At 37.3% G+C, this 19,455-nt stretch overlaps 1 protein-coding gene across 6 annotated transcripts in view; it reads right to left on the bottom strand.

Moving 5' to 3' along the window:
* Positions 1-19,455, bottom strand: part of RPS6KA6 (ribosomal protein S6 kinase A6) — a 113,521-nt gene that overhangs the window by 17,781 nt on the left and 76,285 nt on the right. For all 6 annotated transcript variants that reach the window (XM_056809168.1, XM_007507395.3, XM_056809167.1 and 3 more), the window contains 8 exons: positions 18,141-18,243; positions 17,318-17,442; positions 16,657-16,782; positions 16,017-16,106; positions 15,172-15,330; positions 11,303-11,464; positions 8,557-8,633; positions 6,003-6,120 (listed from right to left, as the gene is read on the bottom strand). In XM_056809168.1, the coding sequence (XP_056665146.1) occupies positions 6,003-6,120; positions 8,557-8,633; positions 11,303-11,464; positions 15,172-15,330; positions 16,017-16,106; positions 16,657-16,782; positions 17,318-17,442; positions 18,141-18,243 (960 nt within the window). The remainder of the gene's footprint in view (positions 1-6,002; positions 6,121-8,556; positions 8,634-11,302; positions 11,465-15,171; positions 15,331-16,016; positions 16,107-16,656; positions 16,783-17,317; positions 17,443-18,140; positions 18,244-19,455) is intronic.

Here is a 19,455-nt window from a genome sequence, read left to right as displayed (position 1 = left end):
AAGGTTTTTACTACTTACATATCAAAGTTGAAAATGTTTGCCAAGTAAAACTTAATTTTTCAAAGATTTAAGGTGTATCTGGAACTAGAAAGAAATGTTGAAATACAAGTTGAAAACCTGACTAATTCTGATATTATTAATTTAGTCATTCAGACAAGGAACTGGGATGACATTTACCTTTCTTCTCAGTGATGAAAAAAGGGCACCAAGTACAAATGGAGATAGAAACCAGACTTCAGGAAAGGATTAAAGTGATTAGGAAAAGTATGTCCCAACACTTTTGAAGTATCGTTTTCATACAGTTGATGGACTTGTTATAAATTATACTCCCATACTGACTGCTGATAGGTAAAACTTGGCCATGTTATATAAACTAAACTACTAAGTATGTTTTTAAAAGACTTCTAAAGCTCCTTGAGAATGGGGATTGTTTCTTTCTTGGTGTCTGTATTCCAAGCGTGGTGCCTGATACCCAGGAGGCACTGCAAATACAAAGAATAAAACAATCTCTACTTGCAAGGACCTTCTCATCTTCTAATGGAGGAGAAAACAAGCACATTGAAAATTCATACAACATAAATATAAAGTGAATATAAATATATATGAAGTTATTAAAGACAAGGAAGTTTGGGATTAATGACACTAGCAAGTTAGGAGAATAAGGAAAAAACTGCAGAAAGTGGAGTCTGAGCTGCATCTTAAAGGAAGACAGGTACTCTATGAGATAAAGAGGAAGTGAATTCCAGGCATGAAGGATGGCCAGTGAGAAGGTACTGAGATGGGAAATCGCATGTCCTTTGTAAGGAAAAGAGAGGTCAATTTGGTTGGATGGGGGAGTGTGGAATGGGACTAATGAAATTAGTCACTGAAATGAGGCTGAAAAGCTAGGTAAGGGGCAGGTGGTGGAAGATTTTGCGTTTATATTTTACCCTGGAAGCAATGATACCTGTCTATAGTAGGCAGATTTTACTGACTTCCACTTCATTTGGGTTAATAACAAACATTCATCCATTCCTTTGATTTCATTCTTTTCCTTTCTGACTTTATGAGGATAAGAATAAAGATGGGAAGTTAGCTGCTTTGGGGCTCGGGGAAAGAACGCATCAGCAATTAATCATGTAGGTCTCAGTGGGGATCTGATCATTTCTCCGTGCACCATCTCTCTCAGACCAATACACTTTCCCTTGGTGGCTACAGTGGTCCAGGTCCAGGGCCTTTCTCAATTTCTTCAGCAAATTCATATAGCTTTTCTATTCCAGCCTCTATTGCCACAATTCCTCTACTCTCCTTGAAACACGTTATCTTGTAAGGAATTCATTTCCATCTGTGCTCTAGTATGTAGTGCTAAAGTGTTCTCCATCTTTCAGACAAGTTCATGAAGAACTCTCTTCTGAGAGGCAGGTGATAAAAGCAGCCTGTCACTACCAGAGCACTGCTAAAAGAAATACTACTCGGTGCTACTATATGTAAAATCATTTAAATCAGTTCAGAGATAAAGTACTGAAGGCAGAAAAGCTGCACGAGACTCTTCAGTCATTTTTTCACCTTTTCATTCATTCCTTAAAAAAAGACTTAAGTGCCTCGTCTTCTTCTTTAAAAAACAAACAAATAAAACAAAACCCTTACTTTCTGAATTAGTATCCATTCTAAGGCAGAAGAGTGGCAAGGGCTAGGCAACTGAGGTTAAGTGACTTGCCCAGGGTCACATAGGAAGTGTCTGAGGTCAAATTTGAACCCAGGTCCTCCCAACTCGAGGCCTGGCTCTTAATCCACTGAGCCACCCAGGTACCCCATAGCTAGTCTTCTTGAAGCAATCATTTTTAAGAGTAAGTAGACATTTTCTTTATTCTGCTTGGAAAGATCCTAATCATCTTAGAGTGGCTGGGAGAGGTGGGCTTACATGGTAAGCTCTTCTTTTAGGAAGGGAGAGGAAAAGTTGTTCAGAGGAAGAAGTTGGAAATATCTTTTATTACAGAGCACTTAGGAATAATCCTCTAAGCTAAAGTCCCCACATACAGCAGTTAAGAAGTTGCAATGTCTTCATCTATCTTTCAAGATCATCATTCACAGCCTTCTTCAATTTCCTGCTATAACATCAGCAATTTTTTATTGTTATCACGTTTCATTTTGTTTTTATCACAAAAGACTAGCAATGAAGCTTCTATTTCTTAAGAAATAAAAAATGCTACAACTCTGGTTACTTCCCACTCAAAACAATAAGTAATGAACATCTAGGGTCTACTGATTAATAGGCCTGTATCAAAACTAATAGAAGGGGGCAGTTAGGTAGTTTAGTGGACAGAGTGTCAGACCTAGAGATGGGAGGATCTGGGTTCAAATATGACCTCAGCTACTTCTGAGTTGTGTGACCCTGGGCAAGTCACTTAACTTTGCCTTGCCTTTCCTGCTCTTCTGTCTTAGAAATAGTACTACGAAGAAAAGGTTTAAAAAACAATAGGAGCTAAGGTGTAGGACACATCAAACAATGCAAAAATCAATCCTACTTCAAAATGAGCTTCCACCCCCCCCCCAGTTGATTTATGTTGCTAATTACACTCGCTTACTTACTTACGCTTAGCTACTGAAATCTGTTTACATTCCTTGAACAGATACCATTTGGTAACAGGGGGACGTTACTCAGAACTATGGCAGGGCAAAGTCAGGCTAGAATTAAAATGGAATTGTTGATAATCCACATATGGGTAATTGTGTTACCTGCATTCAAGACTGAAATACGGGCAGAGAAAAAGGCATCAAATACTCTGTAAACCCCCAATCTGCTAATATGATTTAATAAATTTAATTAGTATTTTACAAACATTTGATTCCACAAACATTTATTAGGTACCAACTAGGTGTGAGACACTCAGCCTTGGTGATATGATACAAAGCCCAAAACAGAGCCAAGGAGCTTATCTTTGACCAGAGGGATTCTCCTCCCCCACTGAGATAGTGTGATAAGGGAGAAAGCACTAACTAACAAGGGGTTAGAGGTAATAGAGATTGGTAAAGGCTGCATGCAGAAAGAGGTGTGCGAGCTAGGTCTTAGGGAAAGTTTGGGATACAAAGAGGTCAGGAACGAGTACTTTCAAGAAATAGAGAACATGTGTGTCCAGAGGTTCAGAAGAGTCAGATGGAATGTCAGGTTTGGGGAAGGGCTTCAGTGTAGGTGGGAGCCAGATTCTGGAGGCCCTCAAGTGCCAGGATGAGGAGTTTATAGCTTATCAGGAGCCCATGAAGATTTCTAAGGAGGAAAATGACACAGTGGCATCTGCCTTAGGAATATTAACTTTGGCACTGGGCAGGAGGTATATATGGAGAGGTGAGAGCCTAAGGTGGTGGTAGTGGTGGTAAGTAGAATGGAGACTGGAATTAAAAAGACCTATTAGGAGGCTAAGAAAATAGTCCAGGTGAGAGATGAGGGCCTCAACTAGGCTGGTCATATAAATGGAGAGAAGGCAAGGGATCATAAGCTTAGAGGTGGAAAAGCCCTTAGAGATAGCTTAGTCCAACCTCCTTCATTTTATGGAGGAATAGCCAGAGGAAGTGACATGAGAAGGAATTGACATGCTCAAGGACATATGGGTAATAAGAGGTAGGGCCAGGATTTGAAGCCAAGTTACCTGACTTTAGAACCATTACCCTTTCTTACTGAATCATGGATTTGGAACTAGAATTGACAAGACTCCATAACTGGACATGGATGGTTAAAGACAAATGAAGCTCTTTTCCAGAATGACCGGGAGGTTGTAAATCTGGGAGGCAAGTTTGGAGGACAGGCAGGCCCAGGGGAGAGGCCAAATGAGCCTCAAATTGGACGTGTTAACTTTGAGATGTTGATGGCTCATCCAGGTAGAGACTCCTGGCAGGCATTTTACTAGTTTAGAAGAGCAATAAAGCCTGAATATAGGCAGATTTGGGAATTATCTAGATAAAAATAATTAAACCCATGGGGATGAGATCACCAAGGAAGATAACTTAAAAAGATAAAGGAAGGTCAAGGATAGGGCCTCAGGGGGGAAATACTTCTGATTATTGAACACAAGAAGGATGACCATCCAGCAAATGAGACTGAAGAGAACACAGACAAAAAGTAAACCAAAAGAGAAAAATGTAAAGGAAGACATTGGAATAGAGAATATTTGGGGGTAGGGGTGGGGGGCAAAGAAAACAAATGTTCAAAGCTGTGGAAAGGTAAAAAAAGGATGGGAAGTAAGGAAAAGCCATTGGATGTGGCAGTCGAGGTATGACTAGATGACTTAGGAGGCATGTGCCAAAACATCATGATTCTTAGTTCTTATTACTGTGTAATATTTTGAAAACTGTAACCAGAATCCTATGGACTATTGGATTAGGTCATTGGTCTTGTTGCTGAGCCTTTGGGACCAGAAACCTGCTTCAAAACCATTCACCACATCCCAATCCCATGAATATGGCCATATTTCATATTCCAACATAGTCATTTTCTTGCCATCTTCCCAGATTCTGTGTGTGTATTCTCTCCTCACTTCCACTGCTTTCTAGCTTTGAAATCATGATCACACCTTCTGCAAAGGGTATGTCAACCATCTCCCCTACGACTCCATTCAACACCCTTTTGGTGACTTCCCAAACCCTGGTCACCTCCCTGGTCACCACTTCTCTATATGTGTTCTCTACCCTATTAGCTCTTTTAATTAATCAAGCAAGCAAGCAACCAACAAGCATTTATTAAATGCCTCCTATCTATCAGGCACTGTGCTAAGCAATGGGAATTCAAAGAGAAGACAGTTTCTGTCCTGAAGGAGCTTACAATCTAATAGGGGAGAGAGGAGCCCAGGACAATAAATAAACCAAATGTATACAAAGTTATACAGAGGACAAACAGGAAAACAATAAGAGAGGGAAGGCACTAGAATTGAGAGAATTTGAGGGCTATCTGCAAAAGCTGAGATTTTAATTGGGATTTAAAGAAGCCAGGGAATGGAGAGGAGGAGGGAGAATGTTCAAGGCTTGAAGGACAGTTAGAGAAAATGCCCAGAGTCAAAGACATGGATTGTTTTATACTTGGGAAAGCCAGGAGACTAGTGTAGCTAGACTGAAGAGGATGTGTAAGAGAATAAGGGTCTAAGAAGACTGAAAAAGGCAGGAAGGGACTGGGTTCCAAAAGCTTTGAATGCCAAAGCATTTTGCACTTCATCCTGGAAGTGAGAGGGAGTCACTAGTAGAGTAGAGTAATGTGTAAGGGAGTGAACAGAGTCAGACCCATGCTTTAGGAAAATCATTTTGGTAGCTGAATGGACAGTGGACACGGATGGGTCACCCATATGCTATTGCAATAGTCCAGGTTTGAGGTGATGAGGGCCCGCACCAGGATGGTATACATAAGAGAGATATTGTAGGCCTTGGCAACAGCCTGGATATGGAGGGGTGAGAGGTAGGGAGGAGTTGAGGATGGCTCCTAAATTGCAAACCTGAGGGACTGAGACGATGGCATTGCCTTTTAGAGTAACAGAGGAGGCAGGCGGTGGGAGGAGGGTTTAGGGGGAAAGATAATGAGTTGTATCGGACATGTTAAATTTACAGGGTCTACTGGACATTTAGTTTGAGATGTCTAAAAGGCCACTGGAGATGTGGAACTGGAGGTCAAAAGAGAAGTTGAGGCAGGTTGGGTAGTTTTGAGAATGTCAGCATAAAGAAGGTAATTAAATCTGAAAGCTGATGAGATCACCAAGTGAAGCTGTGTAGAAAAAGAAGAGGGCCCAGGAAAGAACCCTGAGAGACATCTATGGTTAGAGGGTGTGATCTGGCTGTGAGCTAGTGGAGGAGCCTGAGAGTGGTAATAGGAGAACCAGAAGAGGGCCAAAAACTATTTTTCATTTGTATTTATATTACCAATGCTAAACACAGTCCATGACAAATAAGTAAGTGCTTTAATGATTGCTCATTCATTCATTCATTTATTCAATAGTCCCCAGTAGATATTCAGGCCTTAAGAATGTTATAACAAAACATATTTACACCTTTGCTGCATCTGAAACAGTGTCCCAGTTGCCACCACTTAGAGAGAATTTTCCACTACCTATCCGTAACAGGATTTCTTCAGGAGTATCATTGGGACCATTAGCAAAAGGAGTATAGCTATAAAAAAAAAGAACACACATTTTAGGAACCAAATAAAGGATTACACGTATAATAAATTTAATTTTAAAAGATGGCTATTAGACTTCAGGAAAATATTTACTAAAGAATGAAGATTATCATCCCAATTCTCATTTTTGTTACTACCCACATGTCTTTTTCTATCATAAAGACCAGAATATTGGACCCATTGCCAAAATGTTCCACACACACAGTAGAATCTTACAAAATGTTTGCTGTATTTCAAGTTAATAAGAATATTACGTGCACCTGGGGGGAGGAGGGGCTTATGTGTTTTACATTCACTAATTTAACTTGTAGTGAAGAATTTGTAACTTAAAATCAAACCAGAAGACAATGTTAATGTTGTAATTTTCCCCTAAGAACTTTTTACCAAACTACATATTCCTAACTAGAGTAAATTTTGTAGTTTACATACATTTCTTGAACCTATAAGTCTTAGTAAACAGATTCTCATTCAAGTAAAACATTTTAGTGCTCATCTATAAAGAGAGACACTATTTAAATTTAGGATTTGACTATTTCAAAATTTGAAAAACAAGCTTTCACGGTCCAGGACCTTTTTCTTGACACCATTCAGGGAAACACTGTATACAGAGGTTGTATGCCTTCATATTGGAAACTATAAATTTCCTACTTATGAACTAAAGACACAATACATGCCTCGGGGAATGAAAATTTACATTCAGGTTTGATCTCATTTGATTTTTTAAAAATCTCTTAAACTGGTACTTTCGTCCATTTTTTTGAGAGGGAGAGTGGGCATATAGCCTTAGAGGTCCATCTCTGATCCATCCTGGCTATGTGATCCTGGGCAGGTCACTTCCCCTTTCAGGGTCTCAGGCAGCTCTCTAAGGCAATAAATTGCACAAGAAGAGACTTATCTACATGGGTAGAGTAAGTTTCTTCGATGTAGTTTGCTATAACCAATGAAATCAGGTCTTCTCAAAAACACCCCCCAAATCTACCCAATTCTTTGGAAAAGGAATAACAAATGGGTATACCAACATCTGAGCAGATGGCAATGAATCCACTGTTTGGGTTTGACAAAACTTACTTATGTTTAAAAAAAAGGGGGGGGGGATAACAACATTTCTATAATTAATGTCAAAAGAATTAATTAACTGATGTTCCATCTAAAAGCCTAAAAACTGTGGACAAAAATAAACCTAAACCTAGAATTTTCCCCCAACCATAGAGTACATAATAGACTTGAATCTAATGAGCTAGAAATAGTATTTTAGAGATAGAAAACTTTTATGCTGATCACACATTTGGAGTAGTTCATCTTGGCAAAACAAGTCCGATATGCAGCCTTTTAGTAATGCAAGTACTAAATTTATTGATAAGCACTTTACTGTGGTTTTGATAATGATTTTGAATACAAGTTCATGACAAATTCTCTAACCCTATAATTATAAAACATTTTAAAGCCACACTTTTTATATGAAAGAAGCAATTACGGTATACGTGCGATGTCCTCAGCATTCTATTCCAATTATTCTACATGCACTTTTGCAAACAGTACACATCTCGAGATGCCAGTCACCCATTTTTAAACATTTTAAGCCTTGTGCACCTCTCTATTAGACTCTGAACTCCTCCAGGGCAGGGGCTGTCTTTTGTGTCTCTTTGTATCCTCAGTACTTAGAACTGAGCCTGACACATAGTAGGTGCTTAGGAAATGCTGGCTGACTGACTAAATTAGTCATTAGTTCCCTCCTAAATGTCTGTCAGTACAAAATTGACAGCAAGAAATATTGTTTTCACTTCTAAACAAACCTACTAAAAACACACACACACACACACACATACACACACACACACAAAATCATGGTCAAGGGCCACAAGAAAACTGTGTTATCAACTATATTTGGCCAACATTAAAACCAGCAATCGTTATCACATTTCAAATTTTCAGGCATTTTATTAAAGCCCTTTCAAGGCAAGCACAGGTCTCAGTTTAAACTGATACAAGTTATTTGCTGATCTTATCAAGGATTCCTTCTGTATTATTAAGAGTCACATTTCACTTCTAGCCCTTTGCAATGACTCAGTAGCAACAAACTGGTTGCCTTCTTGCTTAAGCATGCCACTTATTTTCTTATCAAATAATACTTTTACAAAGTTTAAAAAATAGACTATTACATCAAATGAATATTAGATGCCAAAAGGCAATCTAATTTGAATGTATCCTTTTATCCAAAGGATGAAATTGGGGGCTTGATCAAAGGATCATGAAATGACTCCAAAAGACCAAGCCATCAAAGTCAGTAAGTTATCTATTAGGACACAGTACTCATATCAATTTGAGAAAGGAAAGGGTAGAATCTTTAACAAATGAATAGTGTGCTTTTCTTTAGGGCAATTTTCACCCCAAACAATGATAGTAAGTGAGGCCTGAATGTTTCTTACCCAGCCAGCATTGTATAAAACAGGACACCCAAACTCCAAATATCACAAGCAGCATCATAACCCTGCCTCATGAGAACCTACAAAACACAAATAAGAGGTGCAAAGAAACAACATTAGAAATGTTAGTTGTAGATTAAAAATTCAATGCAATAGTTTTTCTACCCCATAATCAAGTTGAATGAGTTCCTGAATAAGAATCTCAAAAATATTAGGGATGTAAAAGAGCCTACAGAGGAAGCTTTAGGAGCTATAGAAAGAGTGCTTGGTCAGGAGTGAGCAAGAAATAAGTGTGTACTTGCTGGTTAAGCTTGGGCAAGCACCTCATCTTCTCTGAGCCTCAGTTTCTTCATGGGGATCTCTAGTCCTTCTAAGTGTAAAACTCTTGAGATCATAATTTTTAAGAAGTTAAGATCTTTTCAATTGTGAGCAAATATTCATTGAATGTTGTTTCAGCGTGGGTGTATGTTTGCATGGGGGTGGTATATGCATGCACGGTACTTTCTTAACTGTTACAGGGGGAGGAGAAGTTGTAAAATCCAAAAATGAGGTATAAAACATGGCCCACCTTAGGGAGCTGACCCAAACTTACTTACAAAAGGTTAAATAACAAAAGGAGCCAAAAAAGAATAGAAGGTAATTCAAGAAATGTCACAAGGCAACATAGGATCAGTATGAAAGCATGAAGGAGTTTGCTCTATTCTATGTTTTGCAACAATTTCTTGAAAAAAGAGCCTATTCAGATCACAAACATACAGTCGATGACTTGTGAATGTCTTAGATAATCTGTCACAATTCTCTTGAGAGTGGGGACAATATTAATTCAATCAAATAATAACTAAATAGCAGATTCAGTTGCAAGTTTCCTATGAAATGAACATGAGTTTAAAAGTGGGTGAGAAAAAACCCAAGGAAATGAAATAGTCATATTCTTTTCACTTAGAAAAATTAGTTCACTGCTAAAGCCTCCAGGCATATGGACAAAATAGAAACATTATTAATGCATTAACACAGAATTGCATAACAGCATAAAGTTTTCATAAAAAGACTAAGAAATCATATTTGGCTTTGACAGTTGGCAGACATGAGTAAGTATATAACTAACAACTAATCCAAGATTAAAGTGGTTTTTTTTTTCAGCCAAAGAATTCAAAAACAAAAAGCAAAACCGAGTAGCTGCAGAGGCTTTCCACTTGTGTAATCAACTCCCACAAATAATACAAATAGAGATCCTAGATCCAGAGAATGAGGCATTGCCTTCCATTCAGTCAGAGCAGCTCTCACCCCCTCGCTTATCTGAAGAGATAAATTAAGAATGATCTGGATTAAGGAGCATGGAGCACATTGCAGTCACATTAGGACTGTTAAAAGGATGGAAGAGGATCTGATCTATAATGGAGGCAATGGGAAAGTTTTTGAGTATTAATAAAAGCTCTTATTTATTAAAGGTTTGTCAAGGGCTTTGACAAACATTGTCTCACTTGATCCTTACAACAAGAACCCTATGAAACAGAGGCCACTGTTTAGTACCATTTTACAGATGAGGAAACTGAGGTTCAAAGAGGTTTAGTGACCTGTAAGGGTAGAAAGCATGTCAGATGGGATATGAACCCAATTCTTCCTCCTTCAAGCAAAGAACTCTATCTCTATGTCAGTGAACCTTTCCAAACAATTTCTTTCTTTGATGTGGCACTTTATGCTCTCTTTACAACATGGTGGCCCATACTCCTGTTTTGTAGCTGAAGGAAGAACTGAGGCAGAGAAAGGTAAAAGAACTTGCTCAAGAGTGAATCTGGGCCTACAGGTTCCCAGCTCCTCATCCAGTGTTCTCAGTCCTGCCATGTTGCTTTTCTTCTCCTCCAACAAGCCTTCCCTTGACCCTTTCCTAAACAGGAGGAGGGGAATCAGCAAGTCGCCAGTGGCCTCTGTCCCTCCCAGCACTTCCTTCATGCTACTTGCATACACAAGTGAGGCCTCCATTCTCTCTTCATTAGGGTCAAGAATTCAAACCCTGCTGTACATTAACAAAGAGGGAGTATGGAATTCAGCTCAACTAATATACAGAGAGCACTTCTTGAACAGTGAAGGGCAAGGGAGGAGCTTAGGAGGCACTGAGTACTGCTCTGTCTGTGCTCGCATTTGCCAGGTACCAGAGAAATGAAGGGTGTTAGAGAAGGGCTCTAGTCGCCTAGGGTGCTGCCCTCTACTCTATTGCTATTCTGACTTCTACACAGCAGGCACAGGACTGCAACTGCTGTATGCTGATCTACTATCAGCTACTACTTGATCGACTATCTACCCTGCCATTCCTTCTCTTGCTTATCTTCCTATGGCATAAGAGTAACTGAAGAGACAGTCTTTGTGTGTGAAAAGTCTCTCTTTGGGAGGTAAAATCTTTTGAGGCAGAACTCTAACTTTTGAATTTATTTCTTTAAACCAAAAACGAGATTGGGAGTCTGGACACTTGGGATCTAGTCATAATGCTGCCATTATAAGACTTGAAGAGCAAGTCATTTGACATTTTAGGTCCTCACTGTTAACATTCCCCCACTGAAAATCATAATCTGTGATTCTAGAAGAATGAAAGACTGAAGATTATTAGTATCAGAAGATAAGTGGTTGGTAAGATAAGAAAACAATTCTTACTCCCTGTTATTTATTCTTTATTGATCACATCTAGTATTTTCAATTAAAAATTAATCACATGGCAAATCTAGAATTATAAAATAATATGTAATTTGAAAGTTACCTCAGGTGCTACAAAGTTGGCAGTATAACATGGAGTTAAGAGAAGTCCATTTTCTCCTCGAAGTTGTTTGGCAAACCCAAAGTCACAGATCCTAATAGAATCAGCATTGGTCGAGTCATCCATATATAAGATATTACTAGGCTTAAGGTCTCGATGAACTACCTTGAAAATAAAATGAAAGAGACTTTAAATGTTAGTTCCAAATAAATAGCTGCAAAACAAAAATTCATTCTAAGTATTTTTTCTTATTTACAAAACCTCTGTGTTTCTTTTGGCAATGCCTCGTTCATTGAGAAGATGCAAAACTGGATTATCCATAAAGCAATTACTTAATCATGATTTACCAAGGTTTGTTTTAACCTCTACGCTTACTATGCTGTTCACATCAATTACTGGCCTCCTCCAGACATTCCTGTTCTTAGAATATAAAATATTATCTGTTGCCATCTTTGTTTGGGCCACTGCTGACCATTCTACTATAGTCATCAATTCACACTTTAAATCACAATTCAGGTGATGACTTGTCAGTTGAAAACATTTGGAAACCACTTCTTTACTGATACGCAATGTTTTAAGAGTAAAAAACTACTTTTGTGTGTAGTTTATGGAAAAAACATCCTAATTTGGCATCTAATATACATTTTAAAAAACACATAAGAGAAGGCATGATTTCTGCTCAGAAGAATCAACTATAGGTTACTCACAAGTGAATTATTCATTGCAACCCAGAAAGTTTTATCTGCTATCAAATCAATAGCCCTGGGTTCAAGAGGGAATAACATCTAACAATGGAAGACATATTTCTGTAGCTATAGTTATTCTGACTATATTCGTAAATCAGGTTTTTATAAAAAAAAAAAATTAATCACATGAACCCAACAATTTTAGAGCTGGAAGGGGCCGTACAAGTCTCCTGGTTCAATATCCTCATGTTACAGAGGAGGAAATAAAGAGGTTCAAGGTTACACAGCCAATTAGTGACAGAGCCAGGACCAGAACTCAGGCCTCCTGATTCCTAATCCAAATGCCTCCCACCATAGAATGCTGCTGCTGTTCAGTATTATTTCCCACATTACTTTCCTACATCCGTATATTTTAATCAATCAAATTTTGTACAATTTAAAGCGTTTCATCTTCTGTCTTCCTTATAAAAATTAAGCCATGATTTCTTCTTAATTTATTTCAGGATGTTCCCTATATAGCTACTCTTTCCTGATTTCAGACTTTTAATAAAATCCTTCACAAACCAAGTTCCTTTAACTGACGGCATAATGGGAGGATGTCCAGGCTCCCAACCTCCCTCTGTCATTACTGCAGACACCAGGAAGAGAGATGTGTAGAGAATGAAATAATACAGCCTGCCAACCAATAAACACTGTGACTGCAGCCTCAATATTACTATATAAGATGGAAATGTGCCACATATGCCCTTACACAATTCTTTTATGTTCTGCTGTTGAATTCAGAAGAGGTTTAGGAGGAAATTTAAATAATAATTAGGTAAGTGTTAGTTAACTGATTAAAAAGGAGTTAAATTAGGGCCCTCAGGCACAAAGCAGAGAATTAATAAGGCATACATGGTTTCACTGATTCCTTAACCTTTCCAATATCATGAGTTCTATGAATATGATGCTCATAAAGTATCTAAGCGACATAAAATGTGATAGAAAGCTGAAGTTACATCATTTTCTTGACAAGTAGGGGAAAACATTCATTTCATTCAGAGCTGCATTTTCTCAACACTGTGCCCCCCTGCCCCTGGACCCTCTCCCTGAAATGCTAAAGAAGCAGTGCAGTGGTATAGGAGAAAACCACTGTATTTGAGGTCAGAAATCTCTGCTTTGCCATTTACCACCTGAATGATCTCAGGCAAGTCACTTAACATTGCTAAGCTTCAGTAACCTCACCCATAAAATAGGGTAGGGGTGGGGGTGGGGCAGGGAATGGGACTTAGGCCTAAATCATCTCTCAAGTCTCTTCCAATTCTAAAATCCTCTGATCCTATTTATACTAAGTCAATCCAACCATGTCACTCCCTTGGCTTAAAAAGCTTTAGTAGCTCTTCTTTATCTATCAAATAAAGTCCAAATTCCTCAGCATGGTATTTAGGGCCTTTCCTAATCTGACCCCACCTGCTTTGCCTAGTCTCATTCCCCTATCACTTCCCTCTATCTTATTTTCTAGCTAAAATGGACTACTTATCATTCTCCCTAATTTTCCACACTGGGTCATTTCTGAGCCGCAAACAGTTAGTCCCCTTCGCCAGAAACATCTTCCCTCTCATCTTCATCTCTGCTCTCTAAAGTGCCATTCTTCAATAGCCAGTTTAAATGCAACCTCTTAAATGAAGCTGGAGTGATCAATCTTTCTCCTCAGAGTGCTTATACATTATTATTTGCACTTCTCTTATAACACTTACTAAAGAGCATGCTGTATAATATTTATAACTGAGCTAGAGCTGTATCCCACTCATTCCTGAATCCAACTCAATTCAGTAAAGATTTATTAAGCTCCTACTATGCACCAAGAACTGTGCTAAACACCTTGGCTACAAAAAGAAGCAAATGACAGTCCTTATCTTTTAGAGAGCTTACAACTGAATGGGGGAAACAACAACTAAATAGTATGAACAAACAAACTATATGCAGGATAAATGGGAAATAATTAAAGGAGAAAAAAAGGCACCAGAATTAAGAGGGATTGGGAAAAGCTTCCTCTAGAAGCAGAGATTTTAGCTGGAACTTGAAACCAGGGAAGCCAGTAGGTGAAGTTGAGAGGGGAAACGCATTCTAGGCATAGAAGACAGCCAGAAAAATGCCCAGAGTTGAGAGACGGAGTGTCTTATTTGTGGAACAGGAATAAGGCCAGGGTTATTGGACTGAAGAATACACAGTGGTAAATAATTTGTAAGAAGACATCTAGATTGTGACTCTGAGTGACTGTGCAAATGGTGTTGTCCTCTACAGAAATAGGGAAGGTAGGAGGAGGTGAGTATTTAGGGAGAATGATATTGAGCTGTTTTGCACATGCTGAGGCTACAACATTTGTTGGACATCCAGTTCAATATGTCTGAAAAGCAGTTGGAGATGCCAGATTAGAGGTCACCAGAGAGATTGGGGGCAGAAGAGGTAGATTTAAGAATCATCGGCATAGAGATTATCATTAAATACATGGGAGCTCATTAATAAGATCACTAAATGAAATAGCATAGTGGGAGAAAAGAAGAAGACCCAGGTGTACCTATGGTTGAAGGGTGGGATTGAATGAGGATCCAGCAAAAGAAATTGAGGAATGGTCCAAAAGGCAGAAGGGAAACACGTATCTCTAAATGTGCCAAAAATAGAAATGGACTAGATGTAGAAGAAAAGTAAACTGGGCAGATATAATTGAGTGGCACAACACTGCAATGGTTGTAACACTGGTTTTTTAGGTAGCCAGGTGGTACAGTGGGCAAAGCCCCAGGCCTGGACTCAGGAAGACTTAAGTTCAAATGAGGTCTCAGATACTATTGGCTATGTAAGAACTTGGGCAAGTCACTGGACCTCTGTTTGCCTGACCTTTCTCATCTGTAAAACAGGTATAATAATAGCCCCTACCCCTCCCAGAGTTGTTGGAAGATGGTATGAGATAAAAACTGTAAAGTGCTAAGCAGAATGCTGCATAGATAGCACTATATAAATGTTGGTTATTATTACCACCACCATTATTATTTAAATTGGATACAGTCACCTGCCCAGGATAGTTTTACTATATTTTAGTCTAAGGGAAGGAGAACTGAGATGATTTGCCAAAGTGACTTTTCTATTCCTTTGAGTTTCTATAAATAAAGGTGACAGAATTAAATTGAATACAATAATTTTATGACTTACTCCTTGACAATGAAGGTAGTCAACTGTTTTAGTTATTATATATAGTACATCACTAGCCTCCCGTTCTGAAAAATATTTTTGTCTGAGAATACGATCGAGTAGTTCTCCTCCCTTCATCAATTCGGTAACAAGGTAAACATATCTACCATCATCGTAGACCTATTTAAAAAAAAAAAGAAAAAAGGTGATTTGAATTTTTATATGTTTACCAATACATTTCTTCCTTTAAATTACATTTTATTTTTTCCGATCACTGACAACATGCCTTCTCACTCTCCTATTGGGAGAGAAAACACTTTTGTTTCAAACACTTTTATTCAAGCAAAACAAATTACAGTACTAGCCATATCCACTAAAAATGCCTCAGTGTGCACTCTGAAGCCATCACCTTCCTGTCAGGAGGTGAGTACTACGTTTCATTATGAGCCCTCTGGAACTGTAGTATTGTATCACATTGATAGAGCATAACTTGGTCCACCATTCTCCAATATCACCTATTTAAAGAAACTTCTTGATCCCAGTTCCTAAACATAATTGTCTAAAAACAAAAGCGATTCCCCCAAAGGCTGGTGAGCCCTGTTTTGGCAAACACTATAATTGCCCAAAAGCCAACACCAATAATATATAGCAGCAGTGTGAGCAGGGCAGAAGTAATGGTCAAGTTCTAGATAAAAGCAGCTTTTATCACAGGAATCCTCAGATTCTTCTAAGAAGCAGCTTGTACATGCTGTTTACAAAAATCGAACATATTTATATATGATCTTACACAAAATAATCCAGGAAGCATTCATCAGATTCACCAGATTGTTTAACATTCATTGGATTTTGAAAAAACTAATACCTACATCCTTTAAAGTGATAATGTTAGGGTGTTGTCCATAGCGCATCAAAATTTCAATTTCTTCTGAAGGATCTCTCTTACTTTTGTCAATTATCTGAGAAATAAGATGGGGAGAAGCTCAGGTAAAGTAAAAAATGTATTTTCTTTATCATAAAAGCATCAAAAAGTATCATGAAAACTTCCAATTATAGGACATAGGCATAGTCTGTAGTCTAGAAATACCTCACGATATTTACATTTGAACAAAGAAATATATTTTTCCTTTTATTTTATCCTCTCTTTAAAAGAAAGTATAATGGTATTGATGCAAAGAGTAAATTAAAAGCTATGTTTTGACACAATTTTCTACTTGAAATTATTTTAAATGTTGACTCAAGCAATTATTGAGCAATAATAAGGATTACTTTTCAATCATAATATGTTGTTTTTGAAAGTACTGCATATTTTTAAAGTAAGAATGGAAAATATGAAATTCACCATTCTGCAAAAGAAAGTCTTGGCAGAACTTACTCCAAAATGAGATGTGAACTCAGATTTCTCTCTTTGATTTTCTTTCCCTCTCAATTGCCCTGCTCCAGAGAGAACCTAACCAAAGCATATCACTCCAACTTTAAATATGAAAAAAAGAAACTTAGAGCCTATACCTTCACTGCAAATTCCATGTTAGTAGCTGTGTGTATACATCGTTTGCAAACAGAATAGGAGCCAACACCAATATCCTCCTTTGGTTCGTACACATCATTAAATTGTGCATTGCTTCCATGTAGTTGCTTTGAAAAAATAAGGGAAAATTCAGTAATGCATTAAATATGTATTTGGCCATCAAGGAAAACTGAAACTTGACTTCCCACAATTTTCTGTGTTTATTTCCTAACTCTACATTTAACAGAAACCTTAAAAATCATGTAAAAAATTGAGTTTGAGAAAAGCATATGTTCACAATATAAACAGCTCAAACAAATGATCAACCAAGTTTAAATTACAGACACTCTGAATTCTTTTATACAAGACCAATCAACAAACTTATAAAGCCCCAACTATGTTTCTAGGCCCAAAAGTAAACAAATCACCACAGTGCATCAGTCATATTGTCTATTTGCTTATTTAAAGAATACTTTTTAATTTTAAAAATAGGATCATTCTTTACATTTTCCCAAATGCAAAGTTGGAAAAATTTTTCTTTTAAATACACTATCATATATAGTGCTGATAATACAGGTTGATCAATGACATGCTTTAACACAAATTCTTTTTTAAAGGAAAAAATTAATTCTATAACTGGAAAAACAATTAGATGTGATTTACCTGTACTATTGGCAAAATATTTGTGAGGGGAGAAATTTTCTGATCTTCTATGGCAGTAGTGGCGACAAAGCTAAATCCTTTGAAAAGCTGATGTGCATTAGCACTGGGTGGAACTCCAGGAGAATCTAGTTTACAAACATATATTTCATTAAAATTAAAAAAATTTTCACAGCATACAATTTTACTCTTTTGGGCTGAAAGCAGATCTTGATTTTAAAAATGCGACTCTACTAAAATAAAGATGTTTTCACTTTTAAAATATAAGATTCATTAGTACAGAAGGCCTTACTTCCTTTTGTCAAAAATCCCTCCACTACGAAAACATTGAAAAGACTGAAGGAATCCTAAAATAAGATTTTTTTAAACTCACATATCATGACTAGTCCTAGCTTTCTGCTCATTTTTTGTTCCTTTTCCCTTTTAAATATCCCCTTTTTAAAAATTCCTCTTGGTCCTAGTTCCTAAAGAGTACTGTCTAAACAAAAGTAATTCACCAGAAGTCTTCTTGAGTCTGATTTTGGCAAACACTACACTGGCCCACACCAATGATGTAGCAACACACTCCAAGCAGGGCAGACATTGGTCAGGTTCTAAATAACTGGGAATTGGCTTTTATCACCACATTTCTCAGATCCTTCCAAGAAGCTTGTGCATTCTGTTTACAAAAATCAAATGTATTCATCTATGATCTAATGCTAAATAATCCATTAAGCATAATTATTTCACAGTCGAACTTTATATTCTTTTAACTTTTACGCAAGGAGTAAAAGACTTGGTTTATTAATTAATTAGACCTAACTTCATCCATATAAATGTGTATTACCTTTGGGTGTTTTTGCAGTAAATTCAGGATCAAAACAAAACGTGTCTTCTGGTTTTCCAGAAGCAGGTTTGAAAGGGGGTTGAATTTCTCTTCTATATAATTTCTAAAAGAAGCAGTAACAGGGCAATGCAAAAACTTACTATATGTACAATTATTATGTTTTCCACGTTAAAGAAAATAATAGTCATAGCTTAATCTTAACAAATCATACAAAATGACAATACATTAAGAAATACAAATGGAACAGGAAATATTTAACATATATAATGTATTAGGAAGTATACATGGAGCAGGAAATATTTACCATATAAATTTCAATAGACTTCAATTATCTGGTAATAAAATAAGTTCATTAAACCTGGTAGATGATGTAGTAAACTCAATGAATAGGCCAAGGAACACAATGAGGATGGCGATGCTAATGGTTGCATTCATAAGAGCTGAGAATATTCAACTTCAAATTTTATTAAAAATCGGTCAAATTCCCTAGTGATGACTACACATACCCATATGGCCATGCAGGAATAAATAGTAAAATTCAAGGATTCTGAAGTGGCATTTCTATAATATGAAATTCTTCCATACTTTGTGATACCTGAAAACTTGAAATACATTTAGAATCTCAAAACTTTTCTGTGATTTTTTTTTATGACCTGGGAAATATAAATGAAAGCAGGCTGTTTTGTTTTCAGGTGAGACACATTAAAGAATTCTCAACTTTAACCTTGATCAACAATACAACTGGATAAAGTTTATTTTTCAGTCAAAGACACACAAAACAGCCTGAAGGCAAGGTAAGAAACATTGTTCTTTACTACTAAAGAATCACTAACCTGCAGAACAAAATCAGAAATCAATAAACATAAAGCAACTTTAATTTTATTTAGAAAAAACATTTTTTTGCAAAATTAGAGAATATATAACTTTTAAAAGAAAAATAAAAATACTTTTTTTTTCTCTATTATGATGACTAGTCAAGGGAAAGAAACAGTGTAAGGAAGAAGGAAGTAGGGAAGGAGATAGAGAAATACAGACAGAGAAGAAAACCAAGAGAGAAATTTTCATGGAATACCATCTATATCCTGCAGTTCTTTAAGGTATTGTCTAAAGATTTTTTAACTGTTACATTTTTGCCTCCACATGCATAAGTCGAGGCACTGAATTATGGTACTTGCCCTGCAAGCCAGATGCAATAAAGCCAAGGGGGCAGGTGGTTTCCCATTTCCATCCCCATCCTAGAAAGTTTGCCAAAAACTTCTTCAGAGTATGACAAACGGGCCATTCCAAGCACAAAAATATGCAATATGCCTAAAAA

This window comes from Monodelphis domestica, chromosome X, assembly GCF_027887165.1.
Source record: "Monodelphis domestica isolate mMonDom1 chromosome X, mMonDom1.pri, whole genome shotgun sequence".
NCBI lineage: Eukaryota > Metazoa > Chordata > Mammalia > Didelphimorphia > Didelphidae > Monodelphis > Monodelphis domestica.
Note: the sequence above shows the minus strand (reverse complement) of the source record. Positions and strands in the feature narration are given on the sequence as shown.